The 17,268-nt window shown below is 38.8% G+C and overlaps 1 protein-coding gene across 1 annotated transcript in view; it reads right to left on the bottom strand.

Annotated features, from left to right (window-relative positions):
* LOC310864997 (SR-related and CTD-associated factor 4-like) overlaps positions 1–17,268 on the bottom strand; it is a 35,844-nt gene that overhangs the window by 7,017 nt on the left and 11,559 nt on the right. The window contains exons 12-16 of the mRNA XM_083773922.1: positions 16,978–17,156; positions 14,193–14,293; positions 13,973–14,086; positions 13,699–13,855; positions 12,248–12,339 (exon numbers count right to left, since the gene is read on the bottom strand). Coding sequence (XP_083630048.1) covers positions 12,248–12,339; positions 13,699–13,855; positions 13,973–14,086; positions 14,193–14,293; positions 16,978–17,156 — 643 coding nt within the window. The remainder of the gene's footprint in view (positions 1–12,247; positions 12,340–13,698; positions 13,856–13,972; positions 14,087–14,192; positions 14,294–16,977; positions 17,157–17,268) is intronic.

Raw genomic sequence — 17,268 nt, 5'->3', positions numbered from 1 at the left:
ACAGTAATGCCATGGTCAGTACACCAGTTACTAGTAGTTTTGGCTCTGTGGGCAGGTGACAAATCGAGTTGGAAAGGAAAATTAGCATCAACATAAAGCTTGTCAATGTACGGAGGCAGTGCTGTAAAATATCATAATAGATGGTTGTGTTGACTCTGGACATGACAAAACAGTGATGATTTAGGCCATGTTATCTGCATGGTGTTGGTCCACAAATGAACTTTTACAAAATATTCTAATTCAGTGAGATGGAGCTGTATATTGTGTAAAAGTTGTTCATTTTCTTCTGTAATATAATTCAAAAAGTGAAACTTTCATATATTCTCAATTCATTGTGCATGAAGTATTTAAAACCTTTTTTTCTTTTAATCTTGATGCTTATGGCGTACAGCTCAGGAAAATAAAAGAATCATATCTCAATGAATTTGAATATTTTACTAGACCACTTAATAGGCAACAAAGTCTTATGCACACCTGTATGCTCTGTGACCATCTGAAAAGTATATTAATGTATGCAGTTAATACTTGGTCTGGGCTACTTTTGAACAAATTATTTCATCAATGGGGCATGCCGGGCATGGCATGGGGGTGATCAGCCTGTGGCACTGTTGAGGTGTTGCTTTGATAACAGCCGTAAATTAATTTGTATTGTTCAGTCCATGATACTCAGATAGGATTTTTTAATTTTCATTAGCTGTACGTCATAATTAACCCATTTTGGGCGGGAACCCCTTTTGGTGTTTTAAACATGTTATAATTTAGCTATTGAAAAATAGCAGATCTACAAGCTCATAGCGCGCTACCAAGTGGCGCGCTATGAACTTGTAGGTCTGCTATTTTTGAAAAATCATTCAAATGTGCCTCAAATCTTTCAGAAAATTGTCGTAATTTAGAAAACTTTTTTTTCAGGCCTGAATGGGTTAAGATTAAAACAAAAAAGGTTTTAAATACTTCACTTTATGCACAATGAATTGAGAATATATGAAAGTTTCACTTTTTGAATTATATTACGAACTTTTACACAATATTCTAATTCATTGAGATGGAGCTGTATATATTAATCTATTCCCAACTCCTGTCACATACCATTTTCCAATGGTATGTGACATAAAATTAATTCCGCATATTGAGGTGGAGTAATGTATATGGATCCTTTACTTACTGTAGCAGACATTGTACATGGTAAATGCAGCTGAAGGTAATAACATGAACTCTGGGTGGGTCATTTTGTCAATCATTTACAGTAGCTGTTACTGTGTACCAGTGTATAAGACTCCTGCAGTTAACTTCATGCTGGCACACAAACACCTTTATGAAATAGACCTAGAACACTATATTTACAGTGAGCTGCATTTGACAATTCAAAATTCTACACAAACACACGTCCATGCTCACTGCAGGAGGGTGCTTTGTGAGTTGAAGAGGATATGAGTCAGCTAAATGAATTCAAGTGTAAAGAGTCTCCTGAACTCTTATGTTTGCATGGTAAAATAAAGAAATGTTACTTTTGAGTCTATACTATTCAAATGTAGTACTGCTATTTATGCAATCCAACTTTAAATTAAAAATAGCTTCTTGCATATGAATAGTATTAGTAACACATGTTCAATTTAGTAATAAGACTAATTATTTAATATATTTAAAGACGAATTATTTAAGACCCACCAGCAGATTCCCAATGTGCACAAGGCTTGTACAGAATGTAAAATCCGATAATTAAGTACACAAAACAAGAACAGTTTAAGTTGTTTAGGAAAAAACGTAAAGCTTTACTGCCAGCTTAAGTACAGGCATGCAGTCCTGTTTCTATACTATACAATCAGTGGTGTAAAGTAATGAAGTACATTTAGAGGGATTTGTACTTTACTTGAGTATTTCCAATTTCCAATACTTTTACTTCTCTCCACTATATCTCAGATCCAAATATTGTACTTTTACTCCACTATATTTATTTGAAAACGTTAGTTACTAGTAACTTTGATTATTACAAGACATGCATTAACCACCTGATCCCATTCCCTATATACATTTTGGCCATTCGAAAATAGCCAATCTACAAGCTCACAATGCGTCTCATCACGACGCATTGTCAGCTTCTAGATCTATTTTCAAAATATGTTTATAACATTTAAAACTTGATATGGGACATTCTGTATGAGTACTTTTACTTTTGGTACTTTTAGTACATTTTGATGCCAATAATTTTGCACTTTTACTCAATTTGGAATTCTGAAATACTTTTACTTTAAGTAAAACGTTTGAGTACTTTTTCCACCACTTTATACAATCACATTTGTTATATCTTTGCTGCCGTACTCTGGGAGCAGCAGCAGCAGCAGCAGCAGGGGTGTCTATTCTTACCCTGGCTTCTGATCCAATCAGTAGAGAATTCAGGATACCTGCTCCTCCAAACTCCTGAAGGTTCGTTTCACTGAGGAAAGCCTGTACACTGTATTTCTGATAAGGAGCCACAATCGCGGAGTGGATCAACGCATTTATATATCCACATTCTCAAATTTGAAGAAGGAAATCTTTTTGGCAGTTTTGACCCATTGAAAACATTGTTTAATATACCCACCACTCATATGATGAGAGCTCTCATGAAAATCCTGACAAAGTACATCAGGTTGTCCAGAGAGTAAAGGTGGTAGGTGTAGAATTCAGTCAAGTCCATTATTCACATGGGTGTGAGTGCCCGATTACCTTTCTGTCATCAGAACTCAGAAATATTGTCCAAGAGAGGGGTATTCCAATATCCATACACCAGTATCACTATCTCCACAAAAACTCAATGTGGTGAGCCCTCGTGAGTCTGATGTAACCCACACATCTGTGTATACCATGGTCGTTATAAAATAAGGGATAACTTACAGCAAATTAAACTTCTCTTTTTATGTCTCTATTTAGCAATGACTGACTTTGGAAGTTCTGTCATTTTAGGAAATTATGCATCTTAAAGGGGATAGTTCAGATTTTTTTTAACTTAAGCTGTATGAAATAGTTGCCATTAATATAGTGGTTGCAACTGTATTCGTTCATTTCTTTACCCCTCTATCACACAGAACTATGATTTGATGATCACTATGCCCAAAAATATTTCCATGTGATAGAAGGGTCAAAGTTGAACGAAAGTTGCGCTAATATTTTAGAAATGGGTCAACAATACAATTGACGCTAGTTTTGAGGATTAATTTTCTTTTAATGTGTGGCCCCAGTGCCCCCCACAAAATGACTGGAACTACTTAATATTCACCAAAACCAGAGCAGAACTCCCACCACGGGACTCAGACAATCAATACAGTTGCAACCACTATATAAAGAAAGTATTTCTTACAGCTTAAGTTAAAAAATGGTGAACTATCCCTTTAAGCCTGTGGGGTCTGGCACTACATCTACAATGTCAAGACAAAATGTGGATATGGATTGTTCCGCAGAAAAAAAAATAGATGTTGTGTCTTTTTATATACACAAATAAGATTTACATGTTCTACTCTGATAAGTTCTGTACTACAACTTTATTTTAACCCATTGCACAAGGTGCCATTGGGAAGAGATAAACTCATTCAAACACATGGATTAATCTGCTCTGGTCAAAAAGCTACATGCCCATCAAGCAGAATGAGAGAATACACCCATTTACTGGTCATTTCTGGCCTTGGGTAATATGCTCACATTTCTGATAAGGATGAATTCGAATTTCTTATGTGGAAATTACATTGTAGGTTATGAATCTAAATAAATCCATTTAGTTTCCTAATTTTGTTCATTTTCCAAATCATGTCCACCCAAGAGTGAATGACTTCACTCTTGCATGAAAAGATCCACTCTGAATGCCAAAGTGCAGGACAAACAATAATAAAGTCCGCACAGCTGGTAGAAAAAGCAGCATTTACAGCAATAAATACTCTTACCATCACTGGGGATAAAGCTAGAAGATTCTTAGATTGACACATCTTATCTAAAAGGGGATAGTCTTAATGGTATAGGACTTGTACAAGAAACCAATATACTGTATATTCTTTTGTGTGGCAAATACAGGTCCACTGTTTTACCTGTCCTTTGCACATCTAGATAAATGTAAATCACTGACCTCACATTAAATGTTATACATAACATGATTTGGTCACTGGTTAATGATCTTTGAGCCATTAAGACATATAACCTTGCCTTTTTATATAATTTCACCCATCATGTTTGCCTGTACAATGCATTCAGTATGACAAATGCAGTGCCATTTAACAACTACAACATAAAACAAATTTGTATGTGCAGTCTTGATGACTTATAGTTCTTAAAATTACTTACTCTAAAAAGTAAAACACTGGAGAGTGGTCAATCTCAAATCTTTTACATAACCACTCCATGTCAACCATGGCAGAAATATGTCCCTGACTGAGTGGACTGTATGGGCATAGCAATAATTTCCATCACGTGATTCTACCTCCTAACTTGGATGTTGATTTTAACATTAGGGCAGGGCTTCTCAAAGTGGGAGTCGCAGCACACCATGGTGCCGTGACGCCAGTCCAGGTGTTCTGCAGTTTTTATCAGCTTGTGTCAAGTAGTTATTTCCAACTAGTTTTTTTTTTTAATTATTTTACTCATTTCAGAGCAAAATTAATACTAATTTACGTACCCCCGTGTGTTCATTTTATAGGTCGCAATCAGCAACTTATAATAGTAGTTATAATTACGATACAAAAGTGTACAGTAGAGCCTAGTACAAGGTGGAAGAGTATGTAATTTTGGGGTGCAATAGATACAAAAAAAGAATTATGCATGGGGTGCCCTGAACCCAAAATGTTTGAGAACCACTGCATTACAGCATAAATGTGCTCATTAGACAATTGCCAAATGGCCCAACTGGCCCATGGCAAACTGTCTCATGCTTGCACTATGTTGGGAGTATTTAAGTGATATGTTGGACATCATGTTACAGTCACCAGGTCCTACATATCAATGAAATATAATAGCCCAGTGAGACTCACCCTATTCCAAAGCAATCTTCTTACTCTGGGAAGAAATGATGATAGCAAAGACACTATCGAGAGGTCTCTTTGAAATGTGTTCTCCTGGAGGGCCGTTGGATGGTTCTGTGATTTCAGTGATTCTCACAGCAGCTTATGCAACATACTGGTCCTCAGGTCCTTGATTTAACTCATGCGAGTTGCACACCAAAAGACATGCATGTTAGGGATACACTCCTCCAGCCAGCGCCCTTGACAAAGGCACTTTGAGCTTGAGCCCAGGTGATGCAGAGTAGCTGCTCCTAATAGTTGAGACAGATCAAATACACTACAGAGGACTGATTTCCCCATGGAGTCAATACATTAAAATACCTATAAGGTAAAAAAATATAGTACTACTTCTTGCATTGTGAATATATCACAGTAATCTAATCTCAGTAAGTAAATGCTGAGGTCTTTTTACTCAATTGTTCAGTAGATTTAGCTCCAAAATGTAATGCAAGGAAAGAAGAAAGAAAAACCTCTAGGACAAATATTGTCTAGACAAAATATAATTGAAAAATCTGAATGCAGGCCACAGAACACAATGATTTGCTAATCATATTGTGAAGGCCAAGAGCCATTGAATATTCATCTAAAGATGTGTCTGTAATATAGTACTACTACAAGAAATGCAAAAATGTGCTGAAACTTTGAAACACATATGCTCACATAATGGTACAGAAAAGAATACTTCCCTAATGGCTTGCATGTAATGACAGGTGCCTGGAATAATTAACAGTTAGGAATAAGAGAGCGTGGAACAAACCATCACAGAGGGCAATCTAGCAACTCTTCAGGCAGCAGCAGCAAAAAAATAAATAGTCAATGCTGCATTGGTGTGGACTTAAGCATAATTGCAAAATGAGAATATTTCATATAGGAGTGCTTAATATATGAAGAGGGTGGTAAATCCTCTTTCAGGCATATCAAGAACTTAGATACTTCACAATCTATTATGCTGCAGGTCGCCAAGCTTTGGAAACATCCCATTGTCCAAGGATACATACTACTGCAATAAATTATTTTGACATTTTTAGTTTTAAATTATGAAGTAATTTGTGAAGGTTATCAAAACTACGTTTTAATGCATTTCGAGGAATGACTTGATCGGGTAGTGGAGGATTGTGTCATTACATTGCAAAATGTTCTGTAGCAGCATTTGAAGGGCCGAATATGCATGGTAAAATCTGTCTTCAACACTCATTAACCAGCCATTCCTGCTTGTAAGATTGTTTAATTTGACATTTTAATCTATCCTAAATTATATTGATTTAGCTGGTAGGTCACTGTGCTAGTGCTCTCTCAAATCAGCTCTCCTCATCTCTACTGGTTCCCCTCAAGGTAGCCTCTCGTCCCCTTCTTTACATCTTCTAGATGTGTCACAGCGGCTGGAAGGACAGATATATATTTTCCTTCTTGGGGGAGGAAAAGGATCAATGGCTGGTGTTGGATGGTGTGATGAATCTTGACGTCAAAGTCATAACCAAGACCAATGCTTACCGTTAGAAAAGGTGTTGACATCTACATATAATAGTTTGTTATCAAGAACATTACCTGAATATGAATATATTAGGTAATATTCTTGATAACAGAGCATATTACACCTATTCTGGCTACTTTACATTGGCTGCCTGTGAGCCACAGAATTGATTTTAAGACTATTGATCACATTTAAAGCCCTGGACTACATGGACTGGCTCCTAGTTTCACTCTGTGTGACCTTTGCTCTGGAACGCCCTTGGATCTTAGGCTAGCAGTCAGTGTTGTCTTTTAAAACGCTTTTAACACATTTGTATGTCAAGTGTTTCTCCTAATGATGCGTGCTTAGGTCAGCTTTGATTGCTTAACTTGTTTTACCAGCAGACTATAAATGCAATTTTAAACATTTTGATGTTTGCTGTTTTTAACTGGTCTGTAAAGCACTTTGCAACCATGTTGGTAAAGGTGTAGTCTCGCGTAGCCAAACAACTATTCCACAATCTCCGAATGCTATATAGTGTGGAACTATCCCAAAATCGAAGTAAGGAAGCTGCAATTTCCATTCAAGAACATATTTTAATTAAAATGTTTACATTTTAATTGCCATTTCTGCTAAGCAGCAAGCTATATATGCTTAAATTCACGCATTCCCCCATGTACTGTTTAACACAATATCTTTTGATAAAATCTGTAGTTGCACCCTAAATACACTTAGTTGCCCTGACTCCCCTAGATGTCTATGCTAGGCCCCCCTTCTTTTTTTCCCCTCTACACCAAATAGCGTTGCTGAAAATAGCCAATATACAAGCTCACAAATTTTTTAACTTGCAAATCCATTTTCCATTTCCAAATGTCTGGTATGCTAGGGCTCATGCAGCTAAACAGTCATAAAATGTGTGATTATTGGTGGTGATATTCCTAATGCCAACATGATACTAAAGCAAAAGAAAACTGACTACGCAGACTTATTTTTTAGAAATGATAAACATTTGCATTTTACATCTATGTCCCAGAGAACTAAAACAATTTTAATGCAATGCCGTTTTAATAGTGGTGTACAATATATTTTTTTTTGATGGCGACAGGAGAAAACCCGCAAATGATAACCACAAATATTGCCCTCCATTTATTTGTCAACAGTGCGACACTGAGGAAAGGCATCATGGCTGTCACACGAGCCTATATATCCGACCACGTAATGTTTCAAATGCAAAACCACTTGATCAAATGTGTTTTCCCATTAAAAATGACAATCTTTAAAGATAATTTAGTAAGGACAGTTGACGGATGCCATGAATCGTTTTGATGGTCATTAAACCACCATCCAGAATTGCACAGCGCTGTTGTAAAACCATTAGTGAGACACCTTTAGTCTTTCCCGAAAAAACAATTCCAACTTCAATGAAAATGCAGGTGAGTAAGCCACGTAGGCTCACAATGCTGTAGGCTTACCTTATCGCCCAACTTGGGATGGTTCCTCTGATTGCAAACTCACGTCTCATCGGTTGTCAGTCATACAGGGTATAGTCACTGTAAGTTACTTTTCTTGGAGTAAGATGGCTAACCTTAGCTTGTCTGTTTAAGATCAATAAGCTAGCTTGAACTAGCTAGCACTACCCCGTATTTTTTACCCGGCTGGCAGTGATGCATGGCTGGGTATTGGAATTACTGTGTGAGTGAGTTGTCTGAACAAAATGAATTTGTTCATGATTACTGGTTGGAGTCAACGGATTATTAACTGGGCCGATTATTTATCAAATATTCCTCCAAAACTAAAATCGGCCATATTGGGGTTTATATGCTGGCTGATAAAAATCTGTCTAGTTTATCCTCTCTTGGGAAATGCATGCAAAATAATGTAATTAAATTGTAATGTTTGAGAGAGTTTGTATTAAGCATACTTGAATCTATCTTTTAACACTGATAAAAACAAATACTGTAATTAAATACTATTTAGATATTATCTGGGTTCACCCAGACTGATTTTTTATTTTTTTGTTTTAATGGTAATTGGCCCTGAAAAGTAATTAATGGACCAACAGGAATAATCAGGGTTTGGGTTGAAAAGTTCAATGTCAATATTACCTAAGAAATCATTTCAGGAACAGAGACGAAGAAAGATGAGGTTAATGCATTGGATTGATTGAATTAAATCAAGTGATGTAATCCTTTGCCGTCCATGATGTCCCACTTTACATTTTCAATGTAAATGTGAAACTGTCTTTCCATAAGCATATCTCAAAACCAACACCAAAAGTACATAGCCGGTCATGTCTCTGGGACAGGTGTTCACAGCAAGAGATGATGGTGCGAGCAGGGTCTGCACTCCAAGGCACATTTTGTGGTAGTTCATTCTGATTGATACCTTCATCACAAAAACATTTTTATTCAATAGAGAAACATTTAACTAGTTGTGTTGTTTAATTGGCTGTGTTTAAAGTGTTGTAGAGTGATCTGTAACTGATCTAAAGGAAAGCAAGATGAGATGTACCGATATCCGACGACTCAGTATAGACAACTATTTAGTCACACCTTCCGAGCCAATGGCCACAGCTGTTTAAGAAGACAGCAAGTCTCAATGGCTAGGAAACAGAAAGCTTTACAACTTTCTTCTAGTTGAGGAATCTTGGGCGTAAGAGTAATAGTACTATCATTCTATCCTTTTTTGTACTTGCTTTAAGTTGCCTATGAATTATCCTATTGATATTCCCCATCTCAAACAACTGTCATGTAATGGATAGTCAAAAATAATGCATGACGCAGACTCATAGTGCATAGTGCATTATTTTTCTTATCTTTGATTATCCTTCTTGGCCAAGTAAAAGTAGTGTTTATTCATATTTTGGGGCAATACACACTGTAATAGAAATGTTGCGTTTGCACAACATTTCTGACTATCTTAGTCAACCATGGAATGTTACTTTACAACTCCAGCAAGTGGGAAAGGATGTAGTAACAACCTAGAAATAAGTACAAACTGAGTCAGTCAGCTCACAATAGTCTCATCCTTGACACACACAGAAAAGCATCACGTTTTATGCTCCCTCCGGTTGAAAGTCAAATTGAAAAGCATCGTTTGTGCCAGCTTGTAGCCAATGTTGCCAGTTGTGCACAAACGGCAACATGTCAAACAATGCACTCAAACTCGCAGCGTGCTGTCAGCTTATAGATCTGCTATCTTTGGCGCACGACCATCCTACGACAACGTATACATCCGGCTATAGCCTGTAGTCGGATTGAGTGTGTGACTTTAGTGTCAACAAATACGAAACACCTGGGTCCCACGGTAGAATGTAATGCTGACAAACGTGTTTATACGATCAAGAATTGTATAATCACTCCATCAGACATTCTTATCAGGACTAAAGCTAGATACTCCAGGACCTGGCTAAGATATGTATGCACTTCATTTAGCGGAGATTATCTCAAATGTTCATGACTAAACAACTTAGGAACTGTGAGAAATTCTCTATCTGGGAAGCGCTCGCTTTCAATAAAGCATCATCCTGCTGCCTCCTGCATTATGTGCTAATTCAAAACAGGTGGTACACGCAGGGCCATTGAGTGATTATCCAACGAGCTCTTCCAAACTCCAACACAAAATATCACCTGCAAGGAATTTCTTGACATAAAGGCCTGAAAACCTTCCTGTTTCGGAAGGCTTTTTCGTGTTGAACTGTTGTCGCTTTGCACTGTTTTTTTTGATAACCCTGTTTTTAACCTTTTATGATAGATATGTTTTAACCATGTAGCACTCTGGGATTCCTTGTGAATGAAAAGTGCAATATAAATAAAATTCATTATTATTATTATTATGTCTACCGTGGATATTTATTAAACAAACACTTTGCAGATAGAAAGAGGATATTTAAAGCTTTTCGTACAGCTGTAATGTTGGTGAGTTTGATGAAATTTAATACAATTAGATAGGACTTTGTCTGTTTGGATGTATGGGCGGTCAATGGCAAATTGTGGCTAGTTTCCACCCTGCCATTAACTTATGGAACTTATGTGTGCATATGGTCTATTGCGTATTCAAACATGAGAATTCTGAAGAACATCTGTAGCTCCGTTTAGAAGATGGCATGTTTTAAGTGACTGTTATTTTAAAAAGGCTGTGGTCATCTTCGGGTATTTCGCCCCAGATAGAGAATTTCTCACAGTTACTAAGTTGTTTGCGGGGGTCATAGTAGCCAAGAATAGTTGAGATATTCTCCGCTAAATGAAGTGCATACATATCTTAGCCAGGTCCTAGAGTAAGAGCTAGGAGACACATTGAAGTTGAAGAAGAGAGTAGCCTACCGCAGTTCAGTTTGCATCATTCATGGCAACGATGTGGCAAAAAACCAAACATCCATTTTCCTATTTTACACACGTCATTTTATGCAAAATAAAATACATCCTGCCCTGTCCAGCCCACTGGAAAAGTGACGGTGTGGTGCAGCAAACTCACATTTCAAATCAATTCACATTGATTGACTTGTGACATAAATAACCAGACATCAATCAGTTAAGATACAATTAAGTGCGGGAACATTGTATGCCCCAGTCAATAAGTTGTTACACAGGTTTCATTTTAGACTCAAATGAGTGTGCATTATGGAAAGGAGCCATCTCGTGGCAATAGACTGTAATAGCAGTCTGATTATTTAACAGCTGTCATTTTGACCATATAATGCGGCTGCTGATGGCATTAACTTTAATTAGACGGTTATACTGTGTAGCACGTTTTGGTTTTTTTTGGGGAGGGGGGGCTTAAACCATAGTTAGGGGTGGGACAAAAAAAAAATATATACTGCGATATGTCATCGTACTTCCTCTCGGGATACGTTATCGATACACTGGCACCAAGTATCATTGTTTTATTACAACAAGCAGGTGTCCTGTATCACGGAATTCCACTCGAGGCACAAGACCACTGTGGCTACGTATCATCCTTTCAGTTAGGTAGAACTTGTTTGCAAGCCATTCGTGTAATATGCATGTCTCACCAAAACAATAATCCGCACTCCATATGAATTGTAATGTATAAGATATGTTAAATGGAACATGATATTGTCACACTAAGCACAGCACAAGAAGACTTTTAGAAGGCAACATCGCCAAATATGGCAATAGTATAGAGTTAATCTTATCGTCCCACCCCTAGGAGCCTGACCCTCATCTTGTAAGACCAACTCTATTTGTTCCACTTAAATCTAGTGGTGTGTGCAAGTTAACATGATTGTTATGATTCAAGCAAAAGCTACCTAGTCGTCACTTCTACTACACTACGTTCTGGAAAGGCAATACCTTTTACCTCCTGTAACTACTGCTGAGATGACAAATCCACACACAGGGAAAACCCTAGCGGTGGGAGACCAGAAGTACTACATTATCAAATAGCATCAATTAATAATTTAAGAGTTTAGTTGATATTATTTGATAATGATGTAGTATTAAGTATTTCGAACTTTAAAATGTTGTGAACCATACCGCCATTTCTTAAATGAACTATATCTCAAATGACAGAGTGATCCACAATGTTTTATTCATAACAGGACTTGCAACTTAGTCTGACACTTGGATAGAAAGACACAGTCAAAGAAGTAGCCTTTCACGCAATTTTAGCATCATTGTGTGCTTAAAACTTATAAAATCAACTATATGATAGTTATATATCCATGAGTGCTGGCCTATTCGCAAATCAATATCTAGCCAGCACAATAAACAATGAATGTACCAGTAAGGTAAATAATATAAAACCATATTAGAATTACCTGAATCTGAGCTGCAGCTCCTCCATCTGCCTTTTCACCTTCCACTCCATTTACAGCTGGTTTATTGAGGTCCTTCAGAACAATACTCCACTCTGTGCACACAGGAAAATAAGAATCAGTGAATGGCTACGTTTACATGAGCAGTTAAATCCCCTTTTCATTCCGAATAGAAGTTCAATCCTATTAAACGTTGTTATGTAAACACCTACAAAAACTTACATCCGAATGAAAACGCTCGATGCGATCTAAAAACCATTCCGATGTCACTGGCCGGATTACTCCGATTTTCAATGCGATTGAAAGAAAATTGGACTCATGTATACACTGCTTCGGATGTAAATTCATTCTGGTCTTTCTGAGCATGCTCATTTCCATTGCGCTCCAACTCCAAGGCGCTCATAAGCCTCATATCCAAGGCGCGCCGAGGAGTTTGCACATAGAGCGCGTTATTTCGTGCATTTTGTGTGTGTGTGTGTGTGTGACTGTGTGTGTGTGTGTGTGTGTGTGTGTTCAACGGTCTCTCTCTCACACTCTCTCTCTCTCTCTCTCTCAAAAATAACGAGCGACCCGATACAATAATAATCAGTGTGTTGCGTGCCCTGGCCGTGCTGTAGATAATAAAGTAGGCTACACATAAAAACGAGATGATCACCTTCCCAGCGGAGCAGGTGGGGAAAAAAAGACGGTAAACATGTATGTCCGTCCCTATCCAAGCAGCAGCCTCAAAACTACTGCGGAATGAAATGATGGGATTTCAAAGTGTCGTCTTTCGTCTGAAAGTCACAATGAATGAACTGCCTATATTTTATGTGTCCAACAGATGGCGTAGTTTCACGTGAATTAACATGTATCATGTCTTCTATCACTTCTCCATATAAACACTCATTCGGAATGACCATTTCCCATGTAAACTCGCGGCAAAAAATATTACATCGGATGTATTTTATTCGGAAGTATTTATTCGGAATGATCACCCTTCATGTAAACGTAGCCAATGAGGGAGAACACAACATGCCATCAAAACACAAGAGCATGTGGTTAGTTAGGACAGGGGTTTTCAACCGGTGGTATTGCAGGTGGTCCCTGGCCATGCATTAAAAGAAAACCCCCCCCTTTTTTTTTTTACTTTTAATAACTTACAGGAGTTCTTACTGTATGGTGTGTGTGTGTAATATGTAATGTGAGCTTACCATAATCACAGTAATCCTTAATCATATTCCATCATATTCAAACAAAATGACTATTTTATTAGATATTATATTGATATTATAGCTATTTTCTCCAGCTCACTGTGGTGCATGAACCCCCAACCACTATTGTGTGGGGTGGGTCTATGATGTACCCGCCACGCACAATAGTGGTGGTCCACAGGTTGCTCTTAGTCAGGATGGTGGTCCCTGGGTCAAAATCAGTTGAAAACCCCTGAGTTAGGGAAATGGTTCAGTGCTTACCTGGATGAAATGTTTCTGTATCCAGCATGCCTCCTTCCCGAAAGCTTTCCAGCTCCTCAACTTTGACTTTGCTCCAAGGAATGTAGGTGACGCCCCGCTCCACATCCCAGAACTTTTTGTGTGTCGACTTTATACCTTTGTTTAAAGCCCAAGCAATCTAGGCAAGAAGAATGAAATATCCAATAATCATTACGTTGTTGTACGCAGTGTCCACTCCCAAACATTTGGTCAATACACATATGCAGTGGAAATAAGTGTGCTGAAATGTATGTACCTTGATTGGTTTCTGGTGGACTTTATATGACCCACTACTGAGTTTGTTCAGGGCTGTATAGGCATCTTGTCTGTGGACCATAACGATGTAAGCACAACCCCTGGGCGGAATCATCTAGACAAGAGTGAATAAAAACAGTGAGGCAATGGATAACGCCAACTCAACTCAACCTTATTTTAACCCTGCAAATTGAACAATATACTCCAAATGCCAAACTCACATTGATGGAATCAACCTGACCGAACTCTTCCAGAAGAGACATCACGTCGTGCTGCTGCGTTTTCTTGTCTAGTTGTCCTACCCACAGTGTAGTGCTGCAAACTACCAAAAAAGGACAAACATTTCAGAAGTCAGGGGAAGAAATTATATTTGAACGCCTACAGGGCATACCAAGATAACTGACCGCAAGCAGCCTAGGATAAAAGACATGGTAAGGCAGCATGTATTTGTACATATTTCATACACAGGTAAATGAAAATAAGAAAATAATAATGAAATAGATGAAAGTTTAAAGCTACCCTCTATAACTTTCCTGTTCTACTCCAGAACCCAGGTCTCATGTGCAAGTGAACAAATAAGCTAATGCAGCCTGCCTGCTTGATCAGGGGGGGGGGGGGGGGGGGGGGGGGGGGAGACAAACCAGACCCAGGATCAAAATGTATCAATAGAAGAGCAGGGTGACAAAATACAACCACCCCATTTGTACAGTACAAGATATAATATTTTGACAAAATAACATTGTAATCACAACAACATTACATTAGTTACATAGTAGGCAAACTTTAACAAGAGAAGACAAGCATTGATGCACAAAATGCTTTCCGGTCTCACTGAGCAGCCCACAGTGAGTGTGTGCTGGTCCACAGAACACGTTACCAAACTCCAGGGCTGCCTTGACGCGACAGATTTTCAAGGACTCTGCCACAAATTTGGACGAATATGCTGATTCTGTCAATGACTACGTCAAGTTCTGTGTGGATAACTGCATTCCAGTACGCTCCGTTCGCTCCTATCCCAACCAGAAGCCATGGATTAACAATGACATACTGTACGTATTAAACTGAGCGCGCGCACCATCGCTTTCAAATCCGGGGATGCCGAACGCTACAAACGATTTAGGTACGAACTGAGAAAGGCTGTCAAGGCTGCAAAGGGACAGTACAGGGACAAATTGGAACACAATTACAGCGGCTGTGACTCGCGGCGAATGTGGAGCGGACTGCAGGCGGTTACGGGCTATAAACCCAAGTCAGGCACAATCACTGACACGTCCGCGTCTTTACCGGACGAGCTGAATAACTTTTTTGCCCGCTTCGAGGCTCATAACTTGGACCCAACTACAACGGTGCAGAGCTCACCTGAGGCGGTGGACCTACAGGTGACGCAGAGGACTGTGAGTAAAGTGTTCAAAAAAGTGAATGCTCATAAAGCTGCAGGACCAGATGGGATAGCCTTTCGTGTCCTTAAGACATGCTATAATGAGCTGTCATGGGTCTATACCGACATATTTAACCTGTCCCTGTCATTGTGTGTGGTGCCATTGTTTAAAAATAATAATAATATTGCCCATTGCCAAGAAAAAAACGGTTACCTGTCTCAAAGATTATCGATCTGTTGACTTCTGTTCTCATGAAATGTCTGGAGAAATTGTGTATTTCTTATATCAAGAGCATTATTCCTGCTAGCATTGATCCACTACAGTTTGCTTACTGTTCAAATAGATCTCTCTTGCTTTACACACTGCGCATCTTGATACATCTTGAAAAGAAAACTCTTATGTCAGACTACTGTTCATAGATTATAGTTCCGCATTCAACACTATTGTACCATCTAAATTAGTGTTGAAACTCAGTGGCCTTGGTGTGGGCAGCTCCATCTGTAACTGGCTATTTGATTTTCTGCCAGGCAGGCCCCAGTGTGTACACATAGGAGAGAGATGCTCATCCACAATTCTCACCAGAACCGACGCACCCCAAGGCTGCTGCCTCAGTCCTCTGCTGTACAGTTTGTTTACATTTGACTGTGTCGCCAGATATGGGAATAACCGTATAATTAAATTTGCGGATGATACCACAGTGATCGGATTAATAACCAACGGTGACGAGGGGGCCTAGAGGAGGGAGATAGAAGATCTAACTCTATGGTACAACAACCTCTCACTTAACACCAATAAGACCAAATAAATCATTGTAGACTTTAGGAAGTCCAAAGGTATCCACATCCCCCGATATAGTTGATAACTTTAAATTCCTGGGCATACACATCACAGACACATTCACATGGTCACTCAACACAGAGTACATGCTCAAGAAGGCGCAGCAGCGACTGTACTTTCTGAGGCGCCTCAAAATTTGGCCTAAGTACAAAGGGACTAGTTAACTTTTACAGTTGTATAATCGAAAGTGTCTTAACTGGCTGTATCACAGTGTGGTACGGTAACACGAACGCTCAGGACTGCAACAGGTTGCAGAGGACCGTTAAAACAGCAGCTAAAATCATCGGCACAGTATTACCCAGCCTCCACAACATCTACACCAACCATCCCGCAAATACCCTGTTCCAACCACTCCCTTCCAAAAAACGCTACCAGAGCATCACATCTCGTACCACCCGTCTCAGTAACAGTTTCTTCCCCCAGGCAGTCAGGCTGCTGAACAGTTGACCTTGAACTGTATTGCACGGTCACTTCACTTTGCACTTTGTGTTTTGTTCTTCTTTGCACTATAGACGTTTGTTTTTGTCCTGTGTCTATAAGACTGAGAGTGCTCTGAGTAAAAAATATATATTGTATCTATACATATGACAAATAAACCTGAACCTTTCTCAAAATATTCTTTGTGACAAGAATAATATCTATAAATGATATGAAAGTTCACACAAGCCAAAACTAAATTGTCCTGACAGAGTACATTTTGGGTTGAATATCCAGTTGCCACCTACATATTGTTTCACATATTATCATAATATATGTACTAATATATGTAATGTATGTTATTGATACATACCACTGAGTGACTGGTTCTTTAAACTAGGAAGACCTTTCTGTCTACGCTCTTTATCCTTCTTTTCCTGGGAACGAGACCTGGGTGATCTCCTGCGGCGTTCTCTAGAACGGGAACGAGAACGTCGATGATGTGTCCTCCTCGAGCGAGACGTGGACCTTGACCTTCTCCTCCGGGGAGATCTGGAACAAACCATATTCAACATGTCCATTAGTTCACATTTCAGAGAATCTGCACCAAACATGGCACAAACACGGTCCCCAAATAAACATCCATGAGGCCTAACATGGATAT

Source organism: Protomyctophum parallelum, assembly GCF_964188405.1.
Source record: "Protomyctophum parallelum genome assembly, chromosome: 9".
Taxonomy (NCBI): domain Eukaryota; kingdom Metazoa; phylum Chordata; class Actinopteri; order Myctophiformes; family Myctophidae; genus Protomyctophum; species Protomyctophum parallelum.
The sequence above is the reverse complement of the archived record's forward strand: the minus strand, read 5'-3'. Positions and strand labels throughout refer to the sequence as shown.